A 22,625-nucleotide genomic window follows, 5' to 3' on the forward strand; every position below is an offset into this window, starting at 1 on the left:
GGGAGGGCACACACGCAGCCATGCCCCCACTGAGAGGCTTCCTGCCAGCATGGGGAGCTGGCTCTGCTGCAGTTAAGCCTTGCTCAGAGGGCTTTTTTTTTTCTTTGATGAGAAAAGTGAACATATTTCCAAGTTAGCCCCAATTCCCAATGCCTGGAAGTCACACAACACAAGGGAAAAACAGAGCAAGCAAAATGTCACCATTAAGCCAGTCTCCTTTAGCTCTGAATAACATTAGAAAGGGCACACATCGAGACAAACATTCAAAGGACAGGCTGAAATTCTCCAGCTCACTCTGTTGCAGTCAGGGAAGAGAACAAGGGACATAAATTTTGAGTGAAACTAAATGTTTTCTGACCAGCATGGAACAAACCTACTGTGCTGTGTGTCAAGACTTGGGAACACCTCCTGGTCGTGGCATTCAAGTCTTTCCAGTGCAGCCAGCATTTTTCCAGCTTGCTAAATCTTTTGGGACTTGGGTAAAGTATTTTTAGCTTTAACTGCTGGCTCAGGCTTACCATAAACTATGTGGAATCTATTAAGACTGAAGGTGTGTTTTTCATTCTAATAAGTGAGAAAATATTTGTACCAATTCTACAGGGGAAAAATGACAAGGCCATTGCAGAACTGAGCCAGAGTGTCTCTGACGTTTTCACACAGGAGCTGACAAAGTTAAATGCCTCATTATTGATCTAATTTGCAGGGTATTTGAGAATCTCTGGTGCCCACTGCAGCCAAAGGGAATTACAGTAGAAATTTAAAAGTAAGTAATTATAGATTAAAGTAAAATTAAATCAGGACACTTATGAGACACCTAATCTTGTCTGTAGAAGCCTAGCATAAGGCAACTGTGATTACTTCTGTCTATACCTTAATAGCTATTTATTCCTATTTAACACAGGTTTTGCTTAATTAAAGCCACATAATTGAGCAGTTACATGAATATAGTAACTTTGTAGCACAGATCTGACTTCAGATACAAATGCTCATCATCTGGTCCTCCTTTTAGAAGTCCTATTCATGCTCTATCCCCTTTCTCCTTGGCTTAGGCTTGCTGCCCGTTTTCTCCAAAGCAGGGCCTCCTTGGCACCCTGCCTCTGCTGGCAGCAGACAGGGGTTCTCTCAGTCCTTCAGCTCTGGGTTCACTCCTCCTTTGCAGCAGAGGCCACAGAGAACGAGGACATGTTTTTCCTTTTGTTTCTAAACAACTGTTACAAGCTGCTGTGCCTGCAAGAAGTGCCAAGATCACAGCATGCTCTGCTCTTTACCCCCAAAGATGTGTTGCATCAATTTGCAGTTTCCAAAGGCACATCCCCCTTAGGCCAGACAAAGGGAGCATTGATAAGAGAGCACACATGCATATAGCTTAATCTGGATTTGTCACTGCATCATTTTAATTAGACTAAACAGTGCTCAAGACTGGCCCTACTGCAAAGCTTGGCCATATTTTCCCAAAGCCATAAAAATAAATAAAACCCATGGAGTCTGCTTCTAAATTCAACTATTTTATGCAAGACCTTGTCTGGACAGGATATTTCCACAGTTTTCTCACAGCAGTACAGGCTCATTAAGACTGACTTCTTTAATGTCACAGACCAAAGTGAAAACAGTCAGGCTGAAAGCAGCACTTCTCGTCCTCTCTGTTCTCAGGCAACACAGACCTGGTATTCTTACTCCTTTTTATACTCTTGTCCAAAAGAACTTGTAGGAGATATTTGCGGGCACCTCCTCATAGAAGTAGCTATTCCCCTCCCCCTAAATCAAGATAAAATTACCAACCCAGTGAGAAATAAAAACTGAACTAAAAACCCAAGCTCTGGGTTAGGCTCAGGTTGGAAGGGGTGGTACAGAGAATCTATTAATTTTAACACCAAGAAAGGAAATTCACAGCAAGAAACTGACTGTGAAAAAGCTCACGTGTGGCAAAAGAGATGGAAGAGATTGTTCCAGGCCTAGGTAGCAGCATGAATAAGTCATATTACCAGGAACAAGAAGGAGGGAGCAGCAAGGCAAGACTGGGATATCCAAAAGGGATAAGAGGGAAAGTCATTAAGAGATGTGGGCTGGGTAATATTCAGAGGGTTCTTCAAATAAGAATGAGGAATTCTAATTTAATACAGAAGCCACAGGAGAGAGTCAAGGATCAGAATGATACAGCCACAGAAACAAGAGACAACTAACATGACATCTTTAATACATCAGAGGAATGGTGAACAGAGGACAAACCAAGTCATGGAGACCAAGGTAAGAGTTTGGAGTGGAAAGACAGAAGGAAGGATGAGTTTCCATGAGACAATACAGCAAAAGACAGCAACTCCTGGCAAGGACCTAAACATGGAAAAAGAAAGAGCAAGAAGTGATGTGGGTCAACACAAGACAGAAGTTGAGAGGGGTTAGGAAAACAAGCAGCAGCTTGACTTCTAGAAACTGGGTGTGTGATGGCAGCAAGGGAGACAAGACCAGATGTGAGATGAAAGAGGCTAGAAGGGAGACTGAAAGCAAGAGCAGAGATCCAGAAACTGCTCATATGAGAACAGTGCTTTCCACTTTTGTTCCATCAGAAACAAAACCCCATTCAAGCTAGACTGGGCAATTTCTTATTGTTTTTCATCCCCCCCAATTCTTCCAGCCAATATTCCCCACTAACCTGGCATTTGAAACTCTTCAAATACTCGGCCCCAACCTGATCTTCTCGCTCAAACCCCGGTGCTTTCTTGTAGCTGCCAGCTGCTGTGACTGAGTCTGGAGGAAAACCAATGGTCTCCAAGCTGTGGGGCTTCCCAATGGCACCAGGAGGAGACCCACATATATTAGATGGGCTTCCAAGACTGCTGTTCCTACAAAGAATCTAACAGAGGGAACAAGTGTCAGGAAAGTAGAGCCAGACAGCAGGAACTGCTCAAAGAGAGGCATCCATGGAAGTGCTCAATCACGTCACTGTTTGTAGATCGATTACACTGACAGCCAACACAACCATACAAGCTTCCACTAAACACTCATTAAAAAAACAGGAAAAAGCTCCACTGAATTTACACAGTCCCACAATCATGGTTTCATTGTTGTTACTTTGGAGTGCAGTCTTGGAAAATCTAACCTACAACTCTAGTGACATTTATTCTTTCTGAGGCCTCAGAGGTGACTGATCAGGTTCCCAACATGACCACAACACTCTTCCCTTTCCTTAGGCTACAGTGGCTCCTGTCTGACTCTGGGTAGTGTTGTGGAACCTGGAAAGGTGCTGTGGCAGTCACAACAATCAGGCATATCTGAGCTATATGTAATATGCTGTTTTTTGCTTTCCAGTTGGAAATCTCCAGGATTTAATGCAGACACAAGTCAGGCAGGTATCAACAGCTGCATTAAATAAAAACCCAATGATTTCCAACACTTCCATTTTTTGGACTAATACCAGGGATCACAATCACATGCAACAAGGCTAGTTTTGCACTGTAGATGAAGCCAGAGACAGCAGCAAAGGAAGTTGAGTTTTAGAGAATGTGTCCATCTGGATGAACACAGATATCCCATTTCTCTGGGACAAGGAATTATTTGCCTCCACTGGCAAGCACGACTGTGCTTCAGACATCACAGATTCCAATGTGGCACAGTCTGGGCTGGCATTAGGTAAAAAAAAAGGAGCAGCCTACAGTGTTTTTATTTTATTTTTATACAGACATTCTGCTGTCCACGCTTCCCTACAGTCACAAAGATAACTACTCACTGTGGTGGAGGTGGGGCTAGTTGGCAGAGTTCCTGATTTATTCCACACCTACAGTACAAATACAAAACAGAACAGGCCATGTGAGGCTGGCTGCTACAGGGACCTTTTTCTCTGATTAATTCATCATGTAAAATGATCACCAGCAAAGCCATATTTGTTTGCAAGCTACATGCAGATGCCCTGTGGAGTGATGAAGTCATAGACAGACATGTGCTGCCATTTGGCACATATCCAAGGATTAGGAAAGACTGCTTAAAAGACTAAGAGCTTGAGATAGACAAGACCTAAACAGCCTACAAGTAGGAGATATCTTCAACTGCCCTGCAGTTTTCAGAGAATTTAAATGATACCTTCATAAGATGGAGGCTTTTGGTTTTTATTGCTTTCCAGTGTTATTTAGTAAGAGACAATGTTATGCCCTTTTTCAAGATCTGTTTGGAATTCTACCTGCAATCCAATTCAGGACAGCTATGAACTGCTAGGTTGGCTCAAACACAGCCTCTCTTTTCAAAGAGAGGGAATAAAATAAAGCAGAGGTCCTAGATGAGTTCACCTCAGTCTGTTCTGTTTCAAATGAGTTAAATTCATGTCTTGTACCTTCTCAAAATCTCAGCCAACCATTTGAAAAGGTTACACACTTTATCAAGTGCAGTACAAACAGGAAAGAAGAAAAAAAAAAGAAAAAGCTAAGTAAAATGTGGTCTAGCATTCCATGGGTTTCTAATCTGACTCTGACTATCTGTTCAGCACTTAGACATCATCTTTCTTGTATGGACAACTACCTACCAACAATCTGGGGGCATTACTGAAACATATCCCAGAGTTTAGCTATCTCCAGAAGTACAAGAGGGAGGGAACTAAGGATATCCTATAATGCAACACACAATATGCACAGGCTAAGGCTCTGAGATTACATATGTAAACAAACTCAATTGTAGTTATGTACTTTAGAGGCTGTTGGCTCACAGCCTTTAATTATAGGTCTTGGAAGCTAAGCCCAATATGTACCTCCAAACAGGAAGGAGCTGGACTGCATGTGCGGATGTATTCCACTTTCCTGAAAGTACATCAACAAACCCTGCACAGAAAGGAAGGCCTGGAATTTTTATAGGTGAGAGGACAATACTAAAGCCACTGAATGTATGTGCAAAAAAAAAACAAAACAAAACAAAACAAAACAAAACAAAACAAAACAAAAAAAAAAAAACAAAAAAACAAAAAAACAAAAAAAAAAAAACAAAAAAAAAAAAACAAAAAAAAAAAACCCAAAACCATATCCCTCCAAAAAGCATGGAGCTGAGAACTAGGAGAAAAATCTCATATCCTCTGGGCTTTTGGATACTTTTCTTGGGAGAAAGAACAGACTCAGAGAAACACAGGTTTGCACAGTATGGACAAGGCTACTCCACAGGGCTACATACATTGCTAAGGTCTGGGGCATGTGGACTGGAAGGGCTGACTGGAACAGAGTCCCCAGCTGCTGAGGGCATGTACATCACAGGTGCTGTCTGGGTGGGGCTGGACACGGCTGAGGATTGCTGCAAATCTTCACTGAGTGCTGGCTCTGCAGGAGACAAAGCACAGGAACACCACTCAAAGCTCAGCCATTGCCATGGAGCACAAAACATTCAGCAACAAGAACACACAGATATTCCTGAGAGAAAAAAATACTCCACAAGCACCTACTTATAAATGTAGAAGTACGGAGAAAGCTTATTTGGCCTGTTTGCTTATCTAATATTCCTCACATTTTTACTGTCATCACATACACACTGTGCTGCTCTTTAGCTCATTAATGCTGCTCCAAAATTATCTTCCCTGGATGAATTGTGTGTTATTCATTCAGCTCTCTTGAACTAAGCAGAGTTTCCTTCTTTGCTTGGCACAGAGTTGATGGGTGCATTATAATTAGCTGAGGGAGTTAAAGTTTCCATCTGTGCTCAGTACAAATCATTACAAAAAGTAACCCTGGTTTGGAAGGTAGAGATGCTGTAGGTTTGTAGGATTTACATCTAACACTCAGCATCTTCACAAAAAACTATAGAACTGACACTACATCTATATTTCAATATCCTCAAAATGCTGGTTTCTTGCTATTAATCAGTAAAACTCAGGCTAAGAGTAGATATAATAAATGGACTCCTGTTATTTTAATTGCATTAAGCCTGTCCTTGTTGACCTTGTAGGAAGGACTAAAAGATACAAATCCGTAAGACAGCCCAAGAAATTACCAAGTTGGAATGACCTAAGTGCCACAGGTTGTTCTAAGTAATATAATATCAAGTGTAGCAATCTTATTTGGGGTAGGGCATCCCTAAACAAAAATACTATATTATACCCAAGGAAGTTTGCTAAACACTGTTCGTTTATCAAGATTTCATTTTCTAAAGCTTGCTGGATCCCACTGTGTAGCTGCACTGCTGTGTTTTGAGCCATTACAGCCCACAGCTCCAGCTATAATTACTGCTTGTCAACAAGGCTTCCTATAAGAGGAACAGCACAACCTGTAGGGAATTTACTCTCCTCATTCCTTGTCAAAGGCAGCAATTACTAATTCCCTCATTTACAAAGGATAATCAAATAACAGAGATTTTCTCAAGGCCATGTAATGAGTCAGTATCAGAATGAATCTAGTGAATAACCTGCTCTAATCATTGCAAATTCAGCAGTGAGATTGCAGAGCAGCAACTGAGGAGGAGCCCTAAGACAGGAACTAACCATTATTTATGAATATTAGGACCACCTGCAGGTAGAACTTCCACAACCAAAACTACATCACTAGTTTATAGTTGATTAAAGTGAGGAATGAAATAATGCCCTATAAGTCAGGGAACTATTGAGAAAAGAGGATTTGAGATAAAGCAGTAAAAAAAAAAAAAGCCATATATTTTTCTTCTCCAACCTGATTTAAAGACTTAAACTCTAAGTAAAACTTCATAAAGACTAAAATAGCTTTCTTTTAAAAAATGGATCAATAAATTATCTACAATGGCAATTTTATCTTCAGCTTTTTAAGATATGACACTTGGCAATTTAGCTAGGTACAGTTCATCCATATACAGAAGAGAAGCAGCTTTCTCCACTTCCATCCTCCTGAACTGACACCCAGAGAACTGAGCAGGAGAGAGGGAACAGAGAGAGATCCTTCAAGAGACAGAGCAGTGAGAGCTAAAGGCTGAGTCCTACAGGCCACCTACTGCCTCCAGCTCTGCCAACACCTCCCACATCAGCACAGTTTTACAGAAATCAAAGTTAACCCTTCACAGAAGCTCTGGTTTTGCAGCTCTACATTTAAACTCTCTTGGTCAGAAGCTTTCCATAGCTCAAACATCCAGGAAAGATGAGAGAAGTAGTGCACGTACGTTCTACGTGTGCAAAGGCACAGAAGGGTCCTCGGGGACAGCTGCCAGACTGCTGCATATCATTGCATTTGGTGGATTTGTAGATCTAAGGATGGGAAAAAAAAACAAACAAAACAAAACAAAAAAACACCAAACAGAAATGAACAGAAAATAACAGTGACCACCAGGTACAGAAGTACTATGAAGAAATTTGACAGCAAGGTAGGGACACAGATAAGAGGTGCAAAGGCCAGCAGAGCTCAGGGTGACCATTTCGTGCTTTGCTTCAAAGAAAGGAAAACCCACTATAGCTCTGGAAACACCAAAATATGCCCATGACAGCTAGAGCTCACCCAGAGACCAACCCACCACACACCAGCTCACCCAAAGGTCACCATCTGCCATGAAGTCCCTCAGACTCACTGGAAGCTCCATGGACATTACAAATGGCAAAAGGTAGGAAACAGATGACAGCACAGAAAGTTGCAGCCACGTGTTTGCAAGGAAAATAACAAACCATTGACAAGGACTGTAGCAAATGGATTATTCCCTTTCCCCCCAGTTTGACAGGCGGTGACAATGGTTACTGTGCAGATACGGGCCCCACAAAGCTTTTCAACACTGTAACATGAAGCAGACTACGAAAAGGTCTTAATTACACTTTCTGTAAGGATATTGGAATGCTCTGGGCATGCTCACAGCTAAGAGCTTGGTGGTGTTTAGTGCTATCAACACAAACCACGAACTCTTAGTGAAGGAAAGAGATGCTGTTTGCTCACATGCAGACCCACATTGTGCTTTCCAAAGGACCCCCATACCTGACACTGCTCCCTATACTTGAGTTTTCTCCCACTTTTCTTACCTCCTCCCATACAGTCTATTCTGTCAAGCTGAATTGCAACTTACTCCCAACATGCAGCTTCTCTGTATCCCAGGACCACACTACAAGCAGCCCACATCCTCTCCCACCTGGCACAGTGATATACTTTGTAAGACTGGAATGCTTTTGCTTTTCTAAGTGGAGTGAGGAGGTTCCTGTACCTCTGGATGGAACTGCTGCTCTGTGCGAGTGTGGCAGTACTGGCAGGAGTCTCCATTTTCACACTTACTAGGATCTCCCCACTCGTCCCCGTGCTTCACACTGGGACACGGCGAAGATCTGTGGAAATAAGGAAGCAGGAGAAGGCATCAGACTCACAGGTGTGCTCTGGGTTTTGATTACTTTGGGTAGGTGGAGGGAGGTGATTCTCCCTCTCTTATCCACTCCTGGAGGACTGTATCCAGCTCTGGATCCCCCAACATCAGAAGGACGTGGACCTGCTGGAGCAAGTCCAGAGAGAGCCAAAAAGGTGCTCTGAGGGTCTCTCTGCTCTGAAGCCAGGCTGGGAGCACTGGGGGTGCTCAGCCTGGAGAAGAGAAGGCTCCAGGGAGACTTCAGAGCCTGTCCCAGCACCTAAAGGGGCTCCAGGAGAGCTGGAGAGGGACTTTGGACAAGGGCCTGGATTGCCAGGACAAGGGGGAATGGGTTTAAATGGAAAAAGAATAGGTGTAGGTTAAATAAAAGGGAGTAATTCTTCTCTGTGAGGGTGGTGAGGCCCTGGCACAGGGTGCCCAGAGAAGCTGTGGCTGCCCCTGGATCCCTGGAACTGTTCAAAGCCAGGCTGGATGGGGCTTGAAGCAACCTTGGATACTGGAAGGTGTTCCTGCCCATGGCAGGGGGTGAAACAAGAAGAGCTTTAAGGTCCCTTCCAACCCAAACCATTCTGTGATGTTACAATTCCTCGGTCGGGGGCAGGTTTGGCTCCCCACCCTCAGCTGTATAATCTGCTTGGCTGCTGCTTCCCCAGCCCCCACCCAGCTGCTATTGCATCTCCTCCCCCTTCTTCCAATTTCCCAATGAAAAAAACATGGCTTAATTCTCTGTTTGAAACGAAATACAACTTGAACCAGCATAACAATATTAGCAGCTGATGTGATTAGTGTCAGAGACGCTGGGTCTGGTTTCTGTTTTGGAACTGCACCTTCATAGAAAGCTAAGAAGTTAATTGGCTAATCCTAAAACACATAATACCCTTACAGCAGTATGTTTCCAGGTTTATAGTGTGGCCATGTGGAAAAGAGGCTGAGTCAGGTCACTGGGGAAAAGGCAAGGCCGTTTTCTTTCTCCCAGCCAGGAACAGTTCCTTTTCCCAGATCCGAATTTTTGCCGTGACCTACTTCCCCTGCTCTTTATGCTCTTAACCATTCCCTCAAACAACAGCAGAGGGAAGCAGATAGCAGCACCAGCACAGCCACATCAGCTGGGGTGGGGAAAACACAGAAGTGAGTGGTGAGCAGCAGCAGCAGCAAAGCTTTCCCCTCTTCCCTTCCTGAAGGGCCCAGAGAGGGGCAAAAAGCACATGGCTGCTGCCTGAAGACTGCCCTAGTGGTTCTACTTCTCCTTAAAGCATTGAGATTAACAATCTTTTGATTGCTGCCTGTTTAAATATGGAATTTCAGTGCCAATTCAAAAAATTCTGTTAATGTTGGGGGTGGGGAAGAGAAGCAAGAGCATCCCTGGTATTTTCTCTCCTGGCTTTCTGGTCTGCTCCTATGTTTTTCAAAAAGGAACTAGGGAAAAGCCCCACTGAGACCACAACAAAAGCTCTGTTGTGTTGGAGGAAATGAGGGCCTATAATTTGGATGAAATGCGCTCAGGGAGACACAGCACACTGAAAAATCCAGTGACAGCTGAGTGACAGAACACCCTGGTGCCTCAAAAGCAGAGCCTTTAGCAGCTGGTTAAGAATGCATGTCCAGCTACAGTCTCTCCTCATGATCCCCATCACCAGGCATACACAACAAGCAGCCTGATGATTCTGAATCCTTTACCATGAACACACTGTTGTATGAGTTTGTTTCTAGATGGGGATTAAAACTTTCTTTTGTTTTCTCTTCCCTGCACTACTTTCTAAAACAGAGGTTTGTGTGGTAAGGGAAAACCAGGCACAGGTTCTCTTTGCTATAAAATCAGAGTTGTAACATGATTTAACAATTCATTTATTACAGTACTGGTTACTATATACAGGAAAACTCCTTGTTTAGTTTGTTATCTTTCTGCTAGGAAGAAATAACAGTCCATCATACCTCTCAGTGCATGGCTTGGAGACACCTAAAAACAACTATCTAGTGGTTAAAATCCTGCCTCCTGCACCACAGATTTCCAATATACTGCACCATTCAGCTGGGAAGTACAATACCCAGGATGACAGTACCTGTATTTGTGTTTTCTTGGACTTCGTCTTCTGTCTTTGCTATTGTGGTAGTAGGGACAGGCATAACCCTGGCGACAGAGCCGGGGGGGTTTCTTACACTGCTCTGTCTTGTAGTTTCCCAACACATATGTTGTATCTGCAAAAAAAGCCCTACTGAGTCAAGAGAGACGACCACAATCTCTATTTACTACAGAAAAGTTTAGGACAGGAGCAGGCACTCCACAAAGGCCAAACTTTCCCAGCCCCACAGACCCTCTGTGACACTCACCTTGCCACCTTGGCTCCTCGCTGAGTATCTTCTCTATCATGGCATGGCTGGCAGCGACTGCAGACTGACCCTCAATGCCTCCTTCAGATGTTGTCTGACCATTCTGTAAAGCCTCCATCGCCTGAAGCTCTCTTCAGGGACAGAGGTAAATGAACAAACAGACTGAGCAGAGGAAGAGTCAGATAAATGTGTGTAAAAATTAATATACTGGAGCATTTGCTAAGTGGGTGCATTCAGTCATGCATGTTTTGTCAGAACATATTTAGCTGAACAGCAACTCCAACAAAAATAAGTCTTCATTCCCTGGGAACTCCAGATGCACGGTTTTGACCCCCTCCATCAGTTCCCAAAGTATGATCTCTTCCTCCATTTTGAGAATCCTCCCTGGAGGTTTCTTATATTTGCCTTATTAGGAAGGGATATCTTGCCATCACTTCATTTCAGGCTGAAGCAGTACTGTCCTTCAGTCATCTCACTTTTCACCTGAGTACAGAAATTACCTTTTCCACCATCTCTTTTTCCATTTGGGCACAGAAATGACCCTTTTCCCAGGAGCCCCAGGCTCTACTGACCTGATGTCATACACGGGTGACCGCAGGTCATGGGGCCCATGAGCAAAGGCGCAGTGGACTCCGTTCTTGGTGCAGTTTCCCTTGGAGTCTGTCTCATGGATGCAGATTCCAGTTTTGTAGTAGCGCAAGTGATACCTCCTCTCTGTGTCTCCAGTAGTTCTGTGCAAGAAGGGACACCTGAGGAAGGAAGGAGGGGAGGAACAGACAAGGTTCAGTCACACAGGTGAGGGATTCAACTACCAGAAGACACTTTGCCAAGAGAAGATGCTGCAGTTGACACCACCTTTGCTAACTCTGCCCCTTCTCTTATGCTGTGCCTTCCAACACTTCAGAGACTCCCCCCCAAAACTGTCACTACAACAGATGCAAGAGTTTCCCTCCCTAAAAGAAAACTGGATTATTAATCCAGCAGCACCTTATTATTCAGGACGAGTGGTTGCCAGGGATCTGGAAAAGTGCAAGGATGTGGGACAAGGAAGGACAATTACAAAACTACCATTTTAACTTGTTTTGTTTCCCCTTTTAGGCAGAAAAACAATCTACAACAATCTACATGAGAAATAAAACAGAAATATAACAAAATGAAATGAGTAAAGTTCAGATATTGCAGTATCAAGGTAAAAATATAAATGAGCAAAGGTTCCTAGATGACAATGGCTTTCATTCATTGAGTTTGAACCATGTATCAAGCAGTGATCTAGAAGCCAAAGGCCACAAAAATACCATTTCCAGTTCCTTCCAGATCTCTTCTAGCAAGGAAGAAAGTGTTGAAACTGAAGCCTCAGGCCTGAGGGACTATTCCATTCTATTGTAGTCACAAAAACTTTACTTAAATTAAGTTGAAAAATAAAAAGTTTTGCCAATGAATAGCATTTTTGTATGTTTATATTGGCACCACAAAAGGGAACTGAAATTCCATCTTTTTACAGCACCTCTCTATAAAACACTCTCCATATTTGACCACAGCTTGGCTACATTATTTATCCCACATCTGTCACATGGCTAAAGTTATATTACCAGGTTAACCCCTTAATTGCTGGGGTCTGCCACACACACAGCAGAAAGATTTGAGGTTTTTCCCCAGTTAAATCTGCAGTCATGGGGACAGAACACCCAGAAAACCCAAACTCTTCCTCATGCTGCCTTTTTCTGGGTACCTCTTGGTTTTCTACTGGCTTCTTAAGAGTTCAGAAAGACAAAATAAACTGATACGAGTTAGAAAGCTGAGACAGATAACTCAGGGGGCAGACTGGAGGACAAAGTTCCTCCTCTTTCTTCAGTCTGTGAAAAACTAAGTTACCCTGCTAGTGAGCAAGAGCTGAGAGTCAGGGGCTTAGAGAACAGAGTGTTTCCAAACTCATTTGTCTCATTGAGCTGTTTTTCCCATCTCAGCTTTGCTGAAGATGCTGAAGCTCGTGAGCACAGTGAGTTCCCAAGAGCTGAATTCCCATCTAAGTCACTCTCAGTACTGTCTCTGCAGCAGGCCTGGAGCACACGGGCTGCTATTCCAGATTTTACATCTGGTCTCATGTTACGTATGTGACAAAGCTGCTTTACTGCTGACTTGCCTCATCTCTGCAAGAGCCGGCTGGAACCATCACCTGGCCTGATCCCAAAAGCCTAATGCCTGAAAAGCAGGGTGCAGCGTTTACTCACTCATCTCCTTCGGGGCAGATTCCCGTGGTCTCGTCATACTTGGTGCAGTAAATATCGGGGCTGTAGTTGAAGGTCCCGTCGCGGCGGCGGATGGACCTGCGCCGGCGCTGGTTGACAAAGTGCCAGTGGAAGCAGGTGTAGGGCCGGTGCTGAGTGCACTTGTGCTGCACGAAGAGCGGGCACTGCTCCGTGCGGAACTCCTTCAGGTACCTGCGGGAACCGGGACGTCAGCACCGGGATGCTGGGCAGGGGAGAGATCCAGCCACCCGCAGAGCCCCGAGTGCCCATCACAGAGGTGTCTGCTGTGCTTCCCACACCCTCCCTGCTCCCTATCCCAGGATGGAGGCTGGGAGCTCCGGTGTTTGTAATGGCAAGATATCCATTACACACAGGAATGTAACAAGAGCTGAAATCACTTTCTGTCAGGATCGTTTTGAAGAGGCTTTTCATGAGCTTAGAAAACATTTGTGAGAAAACAGAACTCTTAAGTACCTTTCTATCCCTTTCTAAATCTGTGACCTATCTGGGCAAAACGTGTTTCCTTCCTACATGTTCAATTAAAAAAAAAAAAAACAGAAAAAAAACCAAATAGAATACACTTATTTGAGCCACATTTAAAGCTTCAAGTTACTGAGAAAGAAAGACTTTTAAAAGACTCTTTCATGCCTTATCCTCCTGGTTTAGCTCTTCTGTGTCAGTACATGCTCATTATGAAATAAAAATTAACCAATTTCTCTCTTGCAGTCACATGAATTCAGATCTCAGTCTTGCAAAGTGGGGTAACTATCCTCAAACTCCCACATGTCTATGCTGCTTTAATTTTAATATGTAATTCCCTGAAAGTACACGGCTTCTTTTATCCCGAGAACTAAAGAAGTCACAAGCTTTTATTTGTGACACTAATAACAGTCTCTAAACCCAGATTGTAGAGGATTACAAAATGGTTTAGATCAACATAATGATCTGACTGTGATCTGTGTGTAGGTGCTTACAAAATCCACACTGCTGAAACCCATGGGCTGCCCTGTATTTACAGGGAACATCCAAACAGCTCCAGGAGCTCAGACCCGAATCCCACCAAGTTCAGTCTCAGAGGCACATTCAGGAACAAGGCAGAAAACCTGGAGCATCCTGGTCTCTTATGTTTAGAGGCCAGTGTAAATAGCGAGGACCAAGATTTGTAGGTCAAAAAAAAAAAAAATACAACTATTCTGCTGGAAGCAACAGGGTGATATAACAGCAGATTCGGACTAATTTTAAACTGCGTATGTACTTCGAGGCAACAAAAAGGAGTGCAGGAATTCATTCCCATGTCAGACAGTCTTTATCTCCTGTTTCTAAATAAATGGAAAGATGTCTGATGCCCAAAGAGGTATTTACAGATAGTATCACAGTGCTAGGCTCATTCTGAAAGCAACATCTGTAAATAAAGCCTGCTTTCCTCTTTACCCCAGCCGAGGAGAAAGCCTCAGGAAAATGTACAGATTTAACCAAAGTGGTTTCATTTGTTTGCTATGAAGAGACAGTATCAGTGGCAAGAGCTTTCCTACATTGGATTTTGCAAGCATGAAAGGATAAAAGCTCTTCCTCTTCTTCAACCTCTAAATACGTGAGATTTGCAGGTTCCACTGCCTGGGATCTGCGAACACCCGGGGCTGGAAGCCTCTGCAGCCCTTCTCTACCCAAGCCCACCTGTCCCCTGCAATCCAGAGTGGCTGGAACAGTATCTGCACTGGGGGTCAAGGTTTAACAGCAGAAAAATGAGAGTCAGCTGCAGAACCAGGTCTGCTTGGTGTAGGTGAGGGCTAACAACATCACTTTGCTCCTTTTCCCGTTTGAAAATCCATCTCTATTCAAGCGGAGATTCCTATTTCAGCCACAACAGTAATTAATCTGGAAACTGAAAGCTGTAGTCAATTAATCCATTCTCAAAAAGCTTTCTAAGTTGTCGGACCAAGTAGTTGTAGAAGGTAGAATTCCAGGGATTATTTTATCAGCGCACTAGGAAGACTTGGAACAAAAGTGACTGTAACAACATTTTGGTTAGAAAGTGAATTAAGTAACCTTAAGCAGGACGATGCTGTCCACAGATGATACAATCACCAACCAGTCGTTTCCACTTACACACCTCCACGTACACCTTAGGGACACGAGATTTGTGTTACTCCCATTTTACACATGGACAAACGGCAACACTGCTGGCTCCGAGCCCCACGTATCACACAGCAACCGGAATCCCAGAGACAAACTGAGAGCATTTTAACTCCTCCATCCTCACCCGCTGCTGGGCTTAAGTTCAAGAACAGCATCCTGAACCTCCTCAGTGCCCTGGAAAATAAGGGGAGATACCAGGTTTACACAACCTGGGTATTGAGCCCAGCACTCCACACTTGTGATAGGCCCAAATGAAACACTTAAAAATCTGAGAGTTTAACAACTCCACAATCAGCTGATCTGAAGCTGCTTCCCTTCAGCAGAGAAGTTTAAAAATCTACACACTGACTAGGGATTTCAGTCTCTAGTGTCTCAATTGTTGCTGAAGAGTATTTGAAAATTAATTGCATTTCATGATTGGCTAAACTCCCTGGAGAAACATTTATTGTAATGTTAATGAGAGATAATTACATAAGTAAATGGTTCACCTGGAAAGTGTTTAACACCTAACTTGCTTCATCAGAAAGTCGTTCTTTAATGGTCTCTATTAAATAAGTGATGTCTCACTCTTAATTTCAAAGCAAGACCTGCAAACAGGTACCACTGAGCATTAACTGTGCACAGTCACCTCTGCAACAGATCCGACTGAGGGAAGGAGAGTTGTCACATTAACTCAGTCATTTCAAGCCTTTCAATAACTGCTTTGGGTTTTCCTTTTTTCCAAGCCACTACAACGTTTTAAATCACCCTCCTCCACAATAGCTTGAATGGTGAATTGCCTTGCAGCCCTTTATTTTCTTGATCCATGAAGTGAGTTTTGGCTCCTCTGGGAGAACACAGACCACTCAACCAGCCACTTAGTATTGAAATATATAAAAGGCCTCTAAAACCACGTGTTTTTTGGAAACACAGAGAGGATACAGAGCCTGCACCACCACAGTGTGATGTCTCACAAATCAGAAAGCCATTAATATTTCAGGAGCCTCTTTGCAAAGGCTCTAAACAAAACACAGAGAACACTGTCATGACAGATCCTTCTGGTGTCAATGGTCTCCGTAGTTTGTTTTTTTTTTCCCAGAACAGATGAAAAAATGAATTTCAGAATGACCCTCAAAGCTGAAAACACATTGATGACTGGTACACATTTCACAGCATGTCAGCCAAACACTGTGTCTGTACAGGAACAGGAAATCCAGCAACGTTAACTTGCATTTCTCAACTCCTCTCAGGAAACTGTACAGCCCTCACTTGAGGGGCAGAAGAATTATTACCCCTATTTTATACTGGAGCTACTTCCATATTTCTTTTTAAAAAAAAAAAAAAAAGTAAGTATATGGTGTATTTTCATAACCATGTAATTTTTAAAAAGTGGAAACTACACAGCACTGTCTTCTGATACAACATTAACATCAACAGCAACACCCATATTCCTGGAGGAAATGTTACCATTTATGAGCCCTAGTAAACAAGATGAATGCAATTCTAAACAAATAGGACAAGAACAATGCAGCTCAAAGTCCCCAGGCTGAGCTGAACTTTCTGTCAAACAGGATGGACACTGCTGGAAATGTTAAGTTTTTTTCCCTAGGAAGACAAGAGGAGAGGTTCTTGGAGTAGTTTTAGGAACTCCCAGAGACCAACAGGAGCAGCAAAGCATTAGAAAAACCTCAATGCAACTTTTCTGAAATTCTACTTCCTCTGGGATGAGGGAAGGGGCAGTGATTATTCTGCAATTATTTACATAGTGGGGAGGTGCTCACTGTCTTTAATTGCCAGTAGCAGCTCGAGTCTCCAGGGCAGGGTAGCAAGTGTTTACCTCTGCAGCTTGGAATTGCAGGAGTTCCCCCTCTGCCCTGGAGGGAACCTGGAGCAGGAACCTGCTCTGGGAGCTGCAGGGAAAAAGATGGGTGGAGTGGGGGAAGAAGAAAAAAATTCAAACCTAGAAAAAAGGAGGAAAAGAACCAAAGCGAGAACCCAAGAAGAATTTTTTACGTAGAAGTTTCATTTTTATCCTCCACAATTGCAACTGTGTGCTGGTCCCCTCCTTGCCACCTAGTGCAGAGATCTGCTTTTCTGCAGCTTTTCTGGTTCACACTGGTGTGCTCAAGCGGCTCGGGATGAGAGGATTCCTGCATCCATCCTGCTTCCAGGGCTGCAGCTTCTTGTCAAACTTGACCCAAGTCACACATGCAGTGGAGTGAGCTCAATTCAGGAAAATGTGCTGGTAATGCACAGCTAAGCTCCAAATTCCTCATAAAAGCCTTAACCCAAAGCTCCCAGAAATCACTGGAAGATGCACACTGATGCCAAGACAGCCTCTGCTTTGTAACAGAGGGATTAGAAAGACTGGGGAGAGAAACAATACCAAGGAGCAAGGAAATGAAAAGATTAAAACCAACTCCACAAAACTCTTGTGGCTTCTGTGATGCAAAGCCAGGCTCTGCTTTACTTCCAACACCCCTCGCACTGTTTGACATCTTTATGTAGGTCCCAAGACGAGCTCCTCTCCTTTGCAGCCCTTCTTGCTCTTCCAGATCAACCCTCTTTCTGCCAAAATTCCTCCTGGGCCCAAAGAGAGGCTCACAAACAGGACCTGAACCTTCTGCAGCAGAATGACACCAGAGAGAAAACCATGAGATAATATAACCATTACAGTCTGGCTAATCCAGGCTAGGACACGGTCTGCAAATGTAGGGCAACAGTGAGATCTAACACCACCATCACCTACATTCCACACACGGGTGGGGGTGTGTTTACACCCCTGAAACTGTGCTGTGGCACCTGGAGAAAGGCCTCTGCCGAGAGGCTGTGGCAGCACTGCTGGTCTGGTGTCACACCAGTGTAAACATGGAGCAGCTTTTACACCAGGTCCTCACTCAGGGCATGGCCACCGTTCCTGGGGCTCGCTCCGATCCCACAGCTGCTCCTGGGTCACAGCAAACCAGCCCAGAGAAGGCAGCCCAGGCCTGGGATGTTCCTGTGAAATCTGGTGTGGGCACTTCACTTTGTTATTAGCATCAGTATTAGAAATTAATACAGTTCAGGGCTGTATAGAGGTTCTCAGCCATTTGTCCAGAAGAGCCTCCAGAGGCAAATCTAACAAGAAATCTACAAATTATTTTTTAGGTTGTATGTTGTGTCTTGGGTTTTGGTTTAGGGTTTTTTTTCTGTTTTGTTCTGTTTTTTTCTTCAAACCAAGTCTCACACTCCTGATAAGATTTCAGATACCAGGGAGAAAATGCTCTTCTGCCATTACCACTTTTCTTAGTAATGTGTGCCTTCTCTCAAAGTATTACACTGGCAAAAATGCCATTTCACTGGCACAAAAGTACACGGCAATGCTGGGGACATTTGTTGGCATTTTTCTATCAGTTGTGCCCTGCTGTTTCAGACAGGACAGCATGAGGCCATGGACCTCTCTGTAAAGTCTCAGGTGGTCTCAGTTCATATCCTTCCTGAAAAATGCAGTCTGAGAAGTCACTGCTCTCAGCTGCTCATCAGCTTTCCTCCTCTGGAAGCTCTGAGTGGCACTGATCTGTCCAGACAGCAGGATGGAGAAAGTTTTCCTAATTCAGGTTAGGAAAGGTTTAAAAAACAAAACAAAACAAAACAAAACATCCCCAATATACATATATATATATATATATATATATATATATATCCCACCAGCTTCACTTAAAAATTTAAATTAGTGGTTTGAGCTAACACAGATAAAATTATCTGAAGCAAACCAGGGTGTGCTTATCCAACAGACTGTCTGCTCAGTAGACAGCATTGCAAAACCCAGGAGAAAATATCCAACTATAGATATTGATATTTTTAATTTAATAATGCTTATCTTTCAGGAATATTTTCAAAACTGCTATTTTCTTCTTAAGCTCAGAGAGCCACCCCAACACAAGAGGAAAAGAGCTGTCCATATTAAATCAGCTCTCTAAATTCATTTCACCCTCATAAAATTTTATTGCAAAAGATGATATCAGACACACTTTAAGTAAGAAACCCATGACTCAATTATTTTCTTTTACTGAACTGTGGTATTCCAATTGAAATGAGTCAGTGGTGCATGACAGAATCTACTTATTCCAACAGGATACTCAATAAAAATCCTACTAATACACCTTTCGTTTAACATATTACTGATAGAGAAAACCCATGATATGCAGCTCTGACATTGCTCAGAAGTTTTGCTCTTGGGGCAAGGGAGATGTTTCAGAAAAGTGAGATAAAAACAGGGAGTTAAAGAACAGGATTATTCCAAAATAATTTGGAGAGTTTTATACCAGCACTCACACAATGTCTTAGGAAATGCAGGCATTTAAATGCAAAGCTTCCTTAAATTCTCAAGATTTCTTGGAATTTACGAGGAAAGATATGAAATAACCTGATCTCATAGGAGTTGTAATTCCTTGTTCCTAGGGGTGGCACAAGTCAAGCAAACCTGGAACCAGTAGCTGCAGACCACCAGCAGCCTGGTTTACAACTCTGCAAAGTTTAGTGTCCTCCTATTAAGAGCAGAAGTTGAGAGAAGTCTGTTTCAATAAATATTTTTTATTGACTGGCAGATGTAATTTAATATTGAAACAGAGCCTCACATGAATCACTGCTGCATATGAAACAATAACAAACATGTTTAGCAGCAATCTTCAAAGTTTTAATCATAATTTTGGGAAAATTTCTCATTAAGTTCTACGAGAAATTTGTGTCAAGGCACGGTTTGGGTTGAAGGAAACCTTAAAGATCATCTATTCCCAACCTCTTGCCATGGGTAGGGATGCTCACCCACTAGATGAGGTCAATCAGCTACAGTGGTTCCCTTTTTACCACATTTAATAGTATTTAGAAAAATAACATCATAGACCTGACCAAGCCCTCACACTTGACACACCAAGCTTTTTGCATACACCATGCACCACTTGGCACAAAAGGCAAACATCTCTCTCAGGACATCTCCACAACCATCAGTCCATCTTGCCTCTCCACACCCTCAGCAGTCAGGTGCAATTCTGTAAACCTTGAAAAGATTAGAAAGCATTTAAATCTCAAAGAAAAATATATGGATCACTTTATGAAAACAAAAGGCTGACTGTGAATGTGGGGAAGGAGAAAAGGATGAGGAAAAAGTTTCAGTAAGCTCAGATCTGTCAAGAAGATAGACTTCACATGCCTCAGTGTTTTCTTTATCACCTAAATAAATTGAACCATCAACTGGAAAAAGGTCACACAGCAGACAGCAGTGTGTGATTTTAAAGCTGTTAGATTTCCCCTCCTCCATTAGAGCTTGACAACAATGTCAGTCTAAGGGCAAATAAAGAAAGTGAGAGTTGGAGAGACTTATTACAGATGCATGGAGTTGGGTTTGTTTGGTTGTGGAGGTTTTTTTGTTTTAAGATTTCATATAATTCATTGAGTACCTCAGTGGTCAAAATGACAGCTGGTCACATCCATAACCCATTGCTCCCCCAGTTTTTGTTGTAGAAGTAGGTAGGCAGCACTCAACTCTTCCATTTTCTCAGCACCTGAATGACTTAGCAAGCAAAGTTGAGCTGGATGCTTCCAAAAAAATGGAAATGCAGAGCGTACTGCAGAAGGTAAAATACAAACTGCCAGACTACAGGAAACTGAGGATAACACACCAAAATGCACACAGTCACATTCAACAGTAACCTGATCCCTACTGGAGCTCCATTTCTTGATTTCAAAGGAGACCACAGGCTGGACAAGAACACAGTGAATTTATTTCAGCCATGATGGATGAATTCTGTATTACCAATACTTCATAGATAACTGAGCGACTGCAAAAGTTCAGGCTAAAAATAACACATGTTGGCAACTATCAGATACCATCAGGATATTTTTCAATTAGAAGGAAAAAGTCAGACAAACAGTTGTGCCTTGTCTACACTGAAAAACGAAGGGAAAACAGAGAGGTGTGGTGCTGGCCCATCATGGGAAGACAGATTTGCACCAGCTTCAGGCAAAACGTTGTTCAGTTTCCACAGTTATAGCAAAAATGGCTTTGTTTGGAGAGAAATGCCACGCTGCAGTCGAGAAGCTCATCAACACTCTGTCCTGATGAGGAACAAAAATCAAGGCTTTCAAGCCAGAGCTCACTTGATAAAACACACATTTATCACATTTGTGAGCAGCCAAGACATGAGATCCAAGAGTCACAACTGTGCTCCTGTCCGTGGGTGATGGGGAAGAGGTGCTTGCTCAAACTTCCCAGGAGCTGTGCATCCCTTTGCTTGGCACCCCTCGAGCTGTGTCACTCGAAACCCGACAAATAAAGCAATTTGAGTCATATTTTGGTGGCATGCTGTCTTTAAAAAGCAGGCACTTGTTGCATCAGCAGACCATGAAATGTATATAACCAAGTCATACCAATAAAATCCATTTCAAACACAAGTATTTGTTTACACAGAGCTTTCACCTTTTTAATTAAAACAACCCAAGCATTGGCAAAGGCAAACACTTAATGGCACTACATTTCAGATGCATTTCCTTAAAAGCCATTCACCAAGATCCAGAATTCTGCATAAAGCCTTGAACTTACATTTACATTTCCTTGAGTTAGTTATCCCTTTTTTCCCAAATTACTTGGCAATGAATATGCATTAGACGTGACCTCGAAATTAATTCGATATTTAGGCAGTTCATGAAATGTTTTAAATACACAGCCCATTTTTCCAAGTTTAAATGACATATTTGCAATTTGACACCGTTAGTTTATGTAAACTGTGCCTAAAGCACGTTTTCCTGTTTTCAAACATGGATCACTCCGATTGAGACAACCCTCATCCCTCTCTGGGCTGGTTTTTGCTCCACAAGTATTTAGTTGTCATTAATCCTTCCCTGCAGCACCTGTTTAAGTGCTAAGTCTATGAAAACAGGATCATATGGAAATAATTATTTTTCAGTAACGTGGGCTGAGCCTGTTGCAGGGCAAACACTGGAGCTCACTGCATCCAGACAGCTGCACACTGCTGAAGGTCTGTACCTGCTTCAGTTGTCAGCACAATACACCAACATATGCTTAAATATGAGCAGTTAAATATTTTACTACTAATTACTTCAAAAAAACATCCATCTCCAGACTTATCTATTATGGTCATTTATTCAGCTTATAGCCAAGTAAATTTTCTCTCTTACATTAACTCATATATTAACTTTTATTATCCCATCTCTTATGGATGGGATGGATGATGCCTCTTTATCCCAGTGTTAGTGTTTGTAGAAGGTAGAGCCCAAGTGTGGTTAACACACACCAGACTTGGTACAACAAATTAAAATCTGAAAAACACACTGATGTCCTGGGCTGTAAAAATTAAAGTTCCAGTTTCCAGCAAAGGTTTTTTCCACACTGCACTTCTCTCACCACCGATTCAAGCACTAACAAAGCCTACCCAGGGCTTACAACTATAGAAACACCAGGGAAGGCTGGGAACAGGGCTGGGCTGTTTGAAAACTTGTGTTACTCACTCTGCTAGTTCCCTAAAACAAAACATCCCACATGCAAGAATTCATAATGGCCAATTCAGAAAAATATTATTTCCATACAAGCCGTTTCACAGCTCAGGCTTTCAGCTGCAGATTGTTATGAGCATTTTTAGCCAGCTAAGCCTCAATCTTGTCTCACAAGGGGTGCTTTGGAAACAG

At 42.8% G+C, this 22,625-nt stretch overlaps 1 protein-coding gene across 4 annotated transcripts in view; it reads right to left on the minus strand.

The window, feature by feature from the left end:
- The window catches only part of UNK (unk zinc finger), a 45,657-nt gene that overhangs the window by 14,328 nt on the left and 8,704 nt on the right, over positions 1 to 22,625 (minus strand). For 3 of the 4 annotated variants that reach the window (XM_053994901.1, XM_053994900.1, XM_053994898.1), the window contains exons 2-10: positions 12,813 to 13,022; positions 11,157 to 11,333; positions 10,585 to 10,715; positions 10,317 to 10,452; positions 8,104 to 8,221; positions 7,084 to 7,168; positions 5,143 to 5,285; positions 3,722 to 3,769; positions 2,648 to 2,848 (exon numbers count right to left, since the gene is read on the minus strand). In XM_053994901.1, the coding sequence (XP_053850876.1) occupies positions 2,648 to 2,848; positions 3,722 to 3,769; positions 5,143 to 5,285; positions 7,084 to 7,168; positions 8,104 to 8,221; positions 10,317 to 10,452; positions 10,585 to 10,715; positions 11,157 to 11,333; positions 12,813 to 13,022 (1,249 nt within the window). The remainder of the gene's footprint in view (positions 1 to 2,647; positions 2,849 to 3,721; positions 3,770 to 5,142; positions 5,286 to 7,083; positions 7,169 to 8,103; positions 8,222 to 10,316; positions 10,453 to 10,584; positions 10,716 to 11,156; positions 11,334 to 12,812; positions 13,023 to 22,625) is intronic. The other variant, XM_053994899.1, reaches the window with a different exon arrangement.

This window comes from Vidua macroura, chromosome 19, assembly GCF_024509145.1.
Source record: "Vidua macroura isolate BioBank_ID:100142 chromosome 19, ASM2450914v1, whole genome shotgun sequence".
Classification (NCBI taxonomy): Eukaryota; Metazoa; Chordata; class Aves; order Passeriformes; family Viduidae; genus Vidua; species Vidua macroura.